We start from the raw sequence: 11,770 nt of genomic DNA on the forward strand, positions 1-11,770 counted from the left end.
CAAACGCATCTCGCTGGTGCCCTCTGCGGGCTGCGGCCCGGGGTTTCCAGGGATTGTAGCTCGGCTCCAGTTTATTCCCTGCCTCACAGTAAGTCCCCAGTTTTACAGGACAAGGTTGGGGAGCGGCAAGGGGGGCTGAGAAGCTGGAAACGCCCGGTAAGCTGCAAATCCTTTGCTCTCCCTTTCCTCCTCTGATTCAGCAGCTGCGCTGGACTCAAGCACTTGCTGCAGGAGGTCGTGAAACTCCGGCGCCGCTTCATGTGTGAGCTGTCGAGGTCTGACCCATAACTGGGTTTTCCCCTTTTTATTTTCTGGGGCTGCACGTCTTCCCCGGGCAGCTGGCGTGCGTGGCGTTTGATACGGGTGCCAGAGCCCAGTTTCTAGGGTTACTATCTTTAGTGGGGTTTTGAGCAGGACGCCAGCTTAGCGAGAACATAAATGTTTTCTTTAAGAATCCAGGAGATTTCTCAAGGCCTTGTGCATTGTCTTTCCCTTGATCCTTACAGATGTTGTAGATTAGGATCAAATGTAAGTATTGCCTTTACCCTGGCAGTCGAGCTGTTCTGCTGATTCTGGTCTGTGGAGATCTGCAGAGTTTTATCGCTACAGAAAATGCGCGTTGTAGAAATTTTTTTCTTCGGTGGTTTCTTTTTTTTTTTTTTTTTTTTCCCAAAGCAAGAAGAGATGCATCGGTCACATGTTGAAGTGGAAACTGTGTCTCTGAGCCAAAACTTTGATGCTTTTTAATTATTTTTCCCATACAACGCAGCACTGGAACATTTTTCTTTTAAGTTGCGTGTCATGCTATTTTCCTAATCACTGACTTGCCATGTGGTAAACATAGACTTTAATGGGAAGAGTTTGTGTACTCTTCCAGACTGGTCAGCTTTCCCCTCAGATATCCCAGCACTGTGTCCAGTTTTCCTTCAAGGAGGTGTTCAACATGGGAGAACCACTGAGGTCCTTGTATTTATTCTAGCATATATCCTATATACTTTGTATTGTTAAAGATCCTCTGGGTGGGATTTTTTTTTTGTGGTTTTGTTGTTGGGTTTGTTTTTTTCCATGGTTATTATACCCCTTTCTAGACTGATTTCTGGTGCTGCTCAGCACTTGCAGTTGCAGAAATAACTGAAGTTCAGGAGGGAAATGGAAATGCAATGGGGTGTGGTATAGAAACTCCTTGTTAATATGGAGAAGGGAATCATGGAACCAAAGCCTGAAATGTTCCCATTCTGCCTGTGCACCCAAGCTGTGACCTGCTAATGCAGCCTCTCCTTGCCCGTGGCAGGACTTGCTGGAGACTCCCTCGACTATGGATCTGGGGAGGCTCCTCTACAACCCTGTATTTTTAAGGCAGAGCAGAGACTGACTTCAGTTCTTGGCACTCTTAATAACAGGACTCTTTCTGTTTGCTGTTTAGTTGGTGGTGGTGGTGGTTTTTTTTTTTTTTTGGGGGGGGGGTTTATACCTTCATCTGCATGTTGCTTGGGTCAGGAGGAGAGCAGTGGCTTCATGGTTGAGTGTGTGCTGTGTGTGTAGCGCTGCAATCTGGCTATCACCACGTCTTTTCTGTAGCGCTGTGAATTCCTTGTAGATAAGGAGAACTGAGAACTGGCAGAGAGTTGCCTCCAGAGCCTCTCCTGGGTCAGGAGAGGGGAGCTGTGAGTGTCCTGGACAAGTAAATGGCAGAAGGGGGTCTGGAAAGAGGAGGAACGGGGAGGTGGGTGAGGTCAAGCAGTGCTGTTGGAGGGGATTGAAGCTCTCTGAAAGGGGAGCAAAGTTTGGGCTGCGGTTTGAGGAAAGGTCTGGAGTTCCAAAGTGAGAAGGCTGGTGCCCAGGGGGACTGTGCAGGGGAGGCAGCAGAGAATTTGGGGTCTGCCATTGAAACCAGCAGTATCCCAGTGGTCAGAGCTGATGGCCACCAGGAATAGTGTGAGGGGCCAGCAGTGTTTTGGTACGGCAAAGCTGATCTAGTGTGGTGTCCCGCCAGGGAAAGTGAGGGATGTGGGAAAAGCCTGACCAGTCAGGAAGCAATGCCTGTAGAACCCAGAGGTACCCTGAGCACCCCGTACCTGAAGACTCGTCCTGTCACAGCAGCGTGTCCCTTAATTACTTTCCTGGGCAAAATACTGCCTTTGGATAATAGAGAATATGGGTTTGGGGAAATTTTAAAGCTATTTTGAGGGATTAAAAAGGAAGCTGGTGACAGCGATGGAGTGTGGCACAGAGACTGCAGTCCGACTGGTCTCTTCCCTGGGTCTGCAAGTGAGCACCATGGAGCTGCCGAGGGATGTGGCTGAACTGAGCAGCTCCCGTTTGCTGTCCAGGGAGACTCCACTATTCTTAGAGAAGGGTCCTAGGTTGGATACAAGCATGACTACAAATGGAGTAGTCACGTTATCAATAACTTGGAGCCAGACCTTTGTGGCAAGACGATTGTATCTTATGTGGCTGATGTGGTGGTGGGTCTGACTCTCCCGACCTCTGATGGGGAATTTTTAGCAGGTTGTTGGGTGTTGAAGGCTGCAGTGGCACCGCTGCAAAGGTCTTTTTCCTTTGGAATGTAAATGGTATCTTTGCATAGGAAGGCACCAAAAGATCTCAGTACATTTTGCAGCCACAGCTTTCTAGTGTCCCTGCAAAGAAGACGGGAATCTTCCTTCTCTGCTTTTTGGGTAGAGGAGGGATAGTGGCACAGGTAGATAAAGGTCATGGTAGAAGCCAGTTGTGGAGCTAGAAGCAGAACTTTCATTCGCTGAGCACCTGTGGTTTAACTAGTCTTGACCTTCCTCCCTTCTGCGAGGTTAGGATCCCTTTGTTATGGTGTTACGGTTGTTGGAGACACCAAAGCATCCATCCTCTCCTGTGCCATATGGCTGCAACCTATAGTGGGCAGAGCAAAGGGAGGGGATTTGCACCTGTAAATTCCTCTGTAGTGTTGACAGTTTGCAGCTCTAGCCCTCTGTAGTTAATTGGGAGAGGTCACACACATGGCATGCGCCCTGAAATGTGGGGTATGCTGAGGCTGTGCTGCTGGAATTGAGCTCCAGGTGAATCTCTGAGGTTCTGGTAGAGCTTTTGCTGCCAGTGTCACCCTGTCTGTGTAATTCTCCCACCTGCTTAACTTGAATCACTCCTTCCTTCTTTTGCCCTTTCTTGCTATAGCGATTCTGAGCTGTCCAAAGCTGTCAGTTAGCATTTGTCAGTATTCAAACTGGATCTTCTGGTCTCCAGGTGTTGGCAACTGGACTTCTTATGGCTAATACTGGCCTGAAATGCTGTAGTTATCAGAATGTGAAATACTATTTGCAGTAGCCTTAGTTTAACAAAGCACTTAAGGTGCTTGACTAGGCACACCCTGAAAAGGAAATCAGTGTTGAAGTGCTGTCCCTTATCTGGGATGCTTACCTGATCTGAGGTCAGGCTGATGCAAGGGCTCTCGCTTCTCTGGGAAGCCAGTTTGTTGACCCAAGAATGTGCATTTTTCACGGGATCATTTCATGGCTTAGAAATCAATGGTAGTGACGGCTGCTGGTCCTACGAGCCCCATCGCTTGCACAGTGATTGCTGGAGCAAGACATGTCTGTCTGTAAAATCGAGTCTAAGCATCGAGAGCCTCCTGAAGGAGCTCTGCATAGACAAAAGCATTCTTTCTGCCCTGCTTCCCCCTCCGGGGACAAGCGATTGTTTTCCTTGCAGTTTAGTGCCAGCATATTATCCAGATGGATTTACCTCTGTCTGAAACAAGGTGTACATGTATTTTGGAGGAGATCATTACCTGCTGCCTTGGTTTTACTGCTGCCTTGTTTTGTCTAGACAGTGCAGAGAGCTGCAGGGAACTTGTCCGATCTGAATCCTAAGACCTATTTTATAGGCTGCTATTAAAATACATCTCCTCGCACGTAACCGTCTTGGGGCCGGGTTGTTTGCGCTGTGTGCGCAGTGAGCGCAGAACGAGAAGCAAGCTGCTGTTCTCGCTTGTACCAAACCTTATGTGGGCCGAGCCCAAGTTTCAGGGGAATCCTCTGGTAGAAGAAGGCTTTGCTCTGCTTGGTAACAGCAATTCAGAGTTGAAGTTTCTCTTCCTGTTCTTCGGACTGGCAGAGAAGTGTTTTTCTAGAAACTCCTTAATTCCCCTTTTGCTCCATGCCGGAAGGAGCGGTGGGCACAGGCGGGAGGCAGCAGTGGTGGGGACGCTGCCTGCGAGGGGAGGCTGGCATAGGGGATGCTGGGGAGGTGTGGGGAGGATGAGGAAGGGGGCTGAGAGGGGGCAAGGCAGCTCTGGAGGGGAAGCACCTGAGCCCAGCACCTTCCTCGGGGGCTGTGGCAAGTGGGAGCAGCCTGGGATGCTGCAGAGGCACCAGCAGCCAGTGCCTTTGCTTTGGGTGCTGCTTTGATCCTCAGTGGTGCCGTTCCTCAGGGCCTAGCTGGTTTCTGAGTAACCCCTTATGTTCTGCTTTCATTGATGGTTTCTTCTCTTTTTCTCTCTCTTTTCTCCCCTGCCTTTCCTTCTAGAAATTTCGAGTAGATATGCCAGGATCAGGCAGTGCTTTTATCCCTACGATCAACGCCATCACAACTAGCCAAGACCTGCAGTGGATGGTGCAGCCCACCGTCATCACCTCCATGTCAAGCCCTTACTCTCGCTCGCACCCCTACAGCCACCCGCTGCCCCCACTGTCTTCAGTGGCCGGACACACGGCCCTTCAGCGACCTGGTGTGATCAAAACCATTGGGACCACAGTGGGCCGGAGACGAAGAGATGAGCAGGTAACCATGGCGGGGAGGGCTGCTGGGGCTGCCTCGAAAACAGGCAAACAGTGATTTCCCCCCCTGCCCTCTCTCGGGATCTCCCAGCCCCAGTGGGGAGCGCTGAGGTCTGTCCCCTGCGCTGAACAGCTGCTGGGGTTTTGCAGGGTGACGCAGGGTGTAAGCCGGAGGGTGATTTTATTGCTGCTTCCTCATCGTACAGGGAGACTTACCCAATCTCCATCAACGCTTTGCACCACTGGGGCCGCGTTGCGGCTCGGTTTCAAAAGCAGGTGAAACCCTGAAGTTGAGCCCTGGGTTTCAGTTTGAGTGTCTCTGCCACTCCACACAGAAGGAAACCTCTAAGCAAACAGAGAAGCTTTTATGTAGGTCCTTTACAAACCTGACACCCAAATTACATCAGCTGGTGTTTTATATCTGCTCTGTGGCAGCTAGCGCGGCTCCAGTCTCATTTTTGGGTGATACCACTGGCACCAGCCAGCATCGTGCAGAAGGAACAGCTTCCCTAGAGCACTGTGACTCAAGTAGCAAGAGCCTTCTGGGTGTCTGGGGTCTAAATCCACCTTCCCACTACAAATGTGCAATCTCTCGATCGCTTTACAGCGGTGAGGTGAGGATCCCATAAGCAAAGATTTTTCTGCTCCAAACCCAGTGGCATTTTTGCAGCCAGGATGGGGTGGCTTGTGCCACTGCTGACCCACACTCAGCCTCCTGATGGGAATACTGAGCCAGGAACCTGGACCCTGTGCTGGGGCAGGGTGGTGGACTAAATGTAGGTGTCTCATCTTCTAGAAATCCTTTCAGCCCTGTGAATCTCTTCTCGGTAAGAAGCAGCCTTCTCCAGGGCTGTCTGGTGAATAGCTATCCACAGTGCTAGGCTGATTTCTTAAAAAAAAAATAAAAAATGCAAATAATCTATATCTCTCTGAATTATTCCCAAGCAGCAGTTGTGTGGGTCGCTGTAGAGCAATGTAACAAGACACACTGCACACCCTCAGTACACGCTATTGCATGAGGTCTGTTTCTAATAAGGCTCACCAGCCCTACTTTTACTTCCACGTCATCTGTTTTGATTCACAGTCTGATTATTTTATATGGAACCGCTGTCTGGTTTAGACCTAAGAGGCAGGGAAGGGGTTAAAGTCACTTGTCTGGAGCGAGCTGCCCCTTCTGTGCATACCCAAGACTCATTTTTGGGAGGAAGGATGGGGCAGCGTGGTAGTTCATGGTGGTTCAGGTACATGCCAGCTTTTTCCACCAGCTGGAGCTACCTCCCAGTTCCCTGTGTGCAGGGCTGGTGTCCAAAGCTAGGGAAGCTCTCAGGAGAACTGGGGGAATAATTAGCAACAACTAATTTGTTTGACAAATGCTGCCTCTGTGTTCACAAATTGGCCGTGAAGAGATCACCATATTCTCGGCTTTATTTGTTGTTCAGAGTTATTTGCTGAAGGATGCCTGCCAAGCAATTCCTGGCCTGTGGCTTTTTTTCAAGCCGTTCATTGTGGGTCATTCAAAGCCAAGTCCTTTTGATTAGACACGTGCTACGCCAGTACCCAGCGCTTTACCGTGGCTCTTTGGCTCAGGTTTCTGCTGTTGGTGCCTTCAACACCGCATCAGAGTGCCTTTTTGGAAAACATTGTGTAACGCTTTATGAAAAGGGCCTGTTTTGATGAACATTTCTGCCAGCAAATGCACGTATTGGGCTTGGACAAGCTACAGATAAGGCGTACGGCAGGGGCATGGAGAGTGCCAAATCCAACCGCTTTCAAACAAATCCAGCAACTGCTGACAGAATATGCCTTTTTAGACCCGGTATCATGCTAAGCATGTCCAGATTAGGGGCATGAGCCCTGTCTATCAGATTTTTGCAAAGCATAGCCTCTAAGACAGATAATTTAAAAATGACTGAAGGCCCTGGGAGGAGCAGTTTTGATCCCAACATATTTCAGTGAAGTCTGTGCTTCTAAAGCATGAAAGGGCTCTTGAAAACTGTACGCAGATGCCCCGAGTCACAGCGCAGAATCTGTGTACGTGCTTAAAGCTTTGCTGTACTGTGGGTACTTGTGTGCAAACACATTTTTACCCCACACACGTACAGGCTGGGAACTGAGCAGGCAGAGCTGTACTGGGGAGAGCGGTGCCTGTGGGGGCTCCTTACTGGGGGGGAATATGCCAAAGCCCTGCTGGCTGCTGCCCAGCAGGGTGGAGGTACGACCCACCCCGAGATGGAGTGATGTGGTGAGCTGATGGAAAAGCTTTCAGGCCCCAAACCTCTGTCCTGAAGTCCTAGGAGTGCTTGTGTCTCTCACTGTGTGTCTGGGGGCTCACGCTGCGTGCAGGTGAAATCACAGGCACAGACCAAATCCTGGGGGAGAAAAAAAAGAAAAAAAAAAAGGAAGAAAAAGCAGAACCAAGCAAGGGGAATGCCCAGAGGCTGAAGTAAACTCCCCCAAACTGTCAAGACTAAAATTAAGGAAATAAAAGCAAACCAAAACAAAACAGAATGAGGTTAGAGTAAAACTAACACTAAAAAGAAAAGATAGTAATGAGTGAATGCCTTGTTTGCAATTTTGACAGCTCCTGAAGATATTGAAGCTGAAAGCTTGTGTTGAAAAGGTTTTTGTTTCCATTCTCCGCCGGCACTGTGTGAGATCTGACACGTGCGTTGCAGGGTGCTGGTTTCACTTTTGTTTGCAGTCACCGGGCGGGCCAAAGCGCGCGCTGGCCTGGGGAGCCCGAAGCGCAGGGCACGAGGTGGGTCCGCAGCGGAGGAGGGAGGGCGCACGGCCGAGTGCGTGCCGTGGGTCCCCACGGTGGTCTCACTGCACCCGCTCCTGCGTGCCGTGTGCTGCAGTGCTGAGCCTGGACCACGCTGGCCCTCTTCGTCTGCTGCTCCACCGGCTTCCCTGCCCCGGGAGTCGTGCAAGCCTGTCAGCTGCTGCTGGGATTTGTAAAACCTCGTTCTCAAACCCCAGAAGCTAGGCTTGACTTGACCAGATCTTGTGGGCTCCTGCTCACTTCCTCTGGTTTCGCAAGAGTGGTGCTTGATGGGTTTCTATGGAATTGCTCCTGATTTACATCAGTGAGGATGTCAGCTGGCCTCAGGAAGCCCTTGATATCACTGGAGCCTTGCCTGCTGATGCAAGAAGCACAGTGTGTTATCTCGCTGAGCACTCGAAAGTCTGAGGTCAGATTTTTGGGTGGTATAAATCATTGTTGCTTCACGGACTTCATGGGACCTCTGCTGATTTCCCTGTCTCCCCCTCCACCCCGTCCCCGACCTTCAAGCTAACAAATATTTTTGTGTGGGAAGCAGCAGATACTTTCTTTCAAGAAAGAGGCACTTACAACATCATGCTCTGGTTTTGCTTAATGTACCACCCAAGTTGTGAAACAATCAGAGCATCTTTTATCTGTTTGGCCTTGGTGCAGATTCACTGTCCTCTTACACAATCTTCCCCCTGCTCCCTGCTCTGTCTTCTCCTCACCCTTCTGTTAAGACCTGGTGCAGGCAGAGATACTGTGCGCTTTCATCTTCTGCTGACATCGGTAAAGAGGGGGAGTGCTCAGCATCCTGCTGGATCAGGCCTTTTTCCTTTGCGTTGTGGTTAAATCCTCACAAACTTAAAGGAATGCCTTGCTCAGATCTGATTGTGGGTTTTCTTGGCACATGCCCACAGCTGTCGCCTGAGGAAGAAGAGAAGCGAAGGATCCGGAGAGAGAGGAACAAGCTGGCAGCTGCTAAGTGTCGTAACAGGCGTCGAGAGCTAACAGAGAAACTCCAGGCGGTACGTGCTCTGCATACGTTTCTCCTTCCCTGGCGCCTGCCCTTTGGACCAGCTCGGAGGGCACTGCTCTCCCTCCGCTAGCGCGTTAGAGGAAGATGCTACAAAACGCACGGTGCCTTCCCCTTCCAAGGCTGCCTAGTGGCATTGCTCCTGCATAACGGTGGTGAGGGCTCAGGCTCAGAAGCCTAAATTCCCCTTGCTGACTGCCCAAAATGTCCTAGGAGTTCTCTTCCCTTCTAGCCTCCCAACTAGCATGAGTCTCCCTACCTCTGGCCTCACTCCCTAAGCGGAAATAAAGATGTTGTGTGCCTCGAAGGCAGGCTTTAAGGACAAAAGCACTGAGGACAGCAGGATCACGTGAAAGCAGTAGAAAACGAGGCAGGTGTTATGCGTACCTATCAAAGCTACATCCTTTAGGCTAACCTTTCTTTGGTGGGGGTAACTGATTTCCTGCACAAAAGAAGCACCACAGAGACCTGTGGTCTGGTGCCATGGGGAAAATAACTAGTTAAGCTGGAGAAGGTAGGGGTAAGCATGAGAACCATGGGGTGAGTAAGGGACTGGCTGAAGAGGAGGCAAGGGTGGGTTGTATTGAAAGAGGCTGGAAGGAGGGCTCCAGCACTTCTGCTCAAGAACCAGCTTGGGGCTGGTTTTATTCTATGATCTTACTAATAAGCGCAGCAGCAGTGAAAGCACACAAGTGAAATGTGCTGCTGACTCAAATTCAGGAGGTATTCTCAGTGTAGAGGAGGCAGGAAATCCTATAGGAAGAACTTAAGGGTTGTCATGACTAAAGTAATAGAAGTGAGAGGAGTGCAAAGTGGGAAGTCACATCCTGAAGGACTGAGGGCGAGTTCTTTGTGAAGTGGTGAGCACCTCACACAGGGAGGTACTAATTGCTCACAGATTCACTATGAGCCATCAGTGTGATGTGACCATGGGAAAGGTAAATGTATTAATTCTAGGATGCATCAAGGGATGATCCAGTGGAGGTGAAAGTGTTAGTCCTTTGTGCAAGAGTCAGACCTAATCTGGAATATGCACTGCAGAAAGGAAATTGAAACAGTTTAGAGACTTCTGTATACTGCCTTTATCTAAGTGAAAAGAATATGACTTAACTAACACAAAAAACAGTGGGAGGAGATATGAGTCCTCTCTGCTAAGGTGTCCGTCAGGCAGATAGCAGGGGAGAAGAGTGAAGTCACAGGCCAAGACACAGTGGTAGGAGCTGGCCATGAGAAAATTAAGGTGAGCTCATGAGATTATTTATAACCCTTAGATCAGTGAAGTTTGGGAATAGCCTGCTGGTAGACCCATGAAACACAAGACGCTCAGCTGGCAATGACCTGTTGCCTGCTTGGCTCATGAAGAGTCTGGGGTGTATCTACCCATGACAGATGGGAACTGGACTCAATGGCCATGGTCCAGGTGAGGAGGAGTTCCAGAACCTCTGATATTTACTTATTCCCCTTTTGTCTGCAGGAAACTGAAGTGCTGGAGGAGGAGAAGTCAGTGCTGCAGAAGGAGATTGCTGAGCTCCAGAAGGAGAAGGAGAAGCTGGAGTTTATGCTGGTGGCTCACAGCCCTGTGTGCAAAATCAGCCCTGAGGAACGTCGGAGCCCACCATCCAGCAGCCTCCAGAGCGTTCGGACTGGAGCAAGCGGAGCGGTGGTGGTGAAGCAGGAGCCTGTGGAGGAAGAGATCCCATCTTCCTCTTTGGTCCTTGACAAAGGCCAGAGGTCTGTCATTAAGCCCATCAGCATTGCCGGAGGTTTTTATGGGGAGGAGGCACTCAACACTCCCATCGTGGTGACCTCAACACCAGCCATCACTCCTGGCTCTTCCAACTTGGTGTTCACCTACCCCAACGTGTTGGATCAGGAGTCTCCTCTCTCCCCGTCCGAGTCCTGCTCCAAAGCTCACCGGAGAAGCAGCAGCAGCGGTGACCAGTCCTCGGATTCCTTGAACTCTCCCACCTTGCTGGCGTTGTAATCACCCTGTGGCCCCCCATTTTGCCACTGTGTTACATCCCCCCCAGCACCATGGGGGGAGCCCCCCTCCATGGGATTAGAGACAGGCACAGGATCGTTCAAGCACAAGGGCAGCAAGAACAAGGATGGGGAAGTGCTGCAGCTCCAAGAAGGAGAGTGAGGACCAATGCCAGCTCCCCGGAGGCAGGAAACGGCAAGGGTGGAACTGGTGTGCCAGGACTGTTTGGAGAGCATGATGTCCCCTCCGTAGGGTCTGCCTATGGAAACCCCTTCATGGCCATAGTGGATGTGGGGAGCCCTCCTGGCCAGGACTGAAGGCGAGCTGCAGACAGTTGCTAGTCATCCCTTTCCTTTGTGAATTGATCTGATCAGTTGTGCTCTGTGCTTAGATCATTCTGATTAGTTCATCTTATAACTTCTCTCTTTCCCTCTCTTTCTCTCTGCTTATCATTTCCAATGTTGTCGATCCCATGACATTTCATCCAGTTGCTCTGAACTCTAAAGGCTTGTTAGGATCTTTCTTCTTGGGACAGGCTACAGGAAACACATGGAGTTGCCCAGGCGGAAGGGGGATGGATGGGAGGTCTGGGAGAGGGGGCCAAGAGGAGCCTGAGGGCTCAGCAGCAAGGGCAGAGCTCATAACTCTGGCCTGGGGCACACAGACAGCAAACAGAGACAGTAGGAGGCTCTCGTGGAAGCCTTTCTTTTTCAAAATGGAGATATATTTATGCCCTTGGGCTCCTCAAAAAACAAGTTAGCATCTCAGGGCCAAAGCAGCATCAGAAAAGCTGCTGGGCTGGCACTTAGTGTATCTTTGGCAGGGTTTTACCCCAGTTTGGTGGATATAAAATCTGCTGCTTGTTGTTTACTTTTCCTGGGCTGCCTGCCGTCTAGGGAGTATTGCATCTTCCTCCCCATCAGGGCTCCTGACTCAGAGGCTGATCTCTTCCTGTTAGTAAATCCTCCCCTCCCCTTGGCCATATTTGCAGAACATGCTACTGAAAAAGAGGTGGCACCACGTGCTTAGAAATCTAGGATGGAGACTGGCAGCAGATTAGAGGGTGAAACTAGCTGGCTCTACCCTTGCTGACTTTTTCATTGTTGGGAAACAAAGCAGCACGTATCCACCAGCTGATGCTAGCAAGAGTTGTTTGCTCAAAGATTCCAAATTTCCTAGGTTGGGGGGAAGGCAGTGGTCCAACCTCCAGCACAGCACAG

At 50.3% G+C, this 11,770-nt stretch overlaps 1 protein-coding gene across 1 annotated transcript; it reads left to right on the plus strand.

Moving 5' to 3' along the window:
• Nucleotides 1-4,522: 4,522 nt before the first annotated feature.
• FOSL2 (FOS like 2, AP-1 transcription factor subunit) lies at nucleotides 4,523-10,943 on the plus strand. The gene is made up of 3 exons (XM_010169422.2): nucleotides 4,523-4,773; nucleotides 8,454-8,561; nucleotides 10,044-10,943. Exons 1-3 carry the CDS (start codon nucleotides 4,534-4,536, stop codon nucleotides 10,551-10,553), a joined length of 858 nt encoding a protein of 285 aa, XP_010167724.1. The 5' UTR covers nucleotides 4,523-4,533; the 3' UTR covers nucleotides 10,554-10,943.
• Nucleotides 10,944-11,770: the final 827 nt, after the last annotated feature.

Source organism: Antrostomus carolinensis, unplaced genomic scaffold, assembly GCF_000700745.2.
Source record: "Antrostomus carolinensis isolate BGI_N321 unplaced genomic scaffold, ASM70074v2 scaffold10486, whole genome shotgun sequence".
Classification (NCBI taxonomy): Eukaryota; Metazoa; Chordata; class Aves; order Caprimulgiformes; family Caprimulgidae; genus Antrostomus; species Antrostomus carolinensis.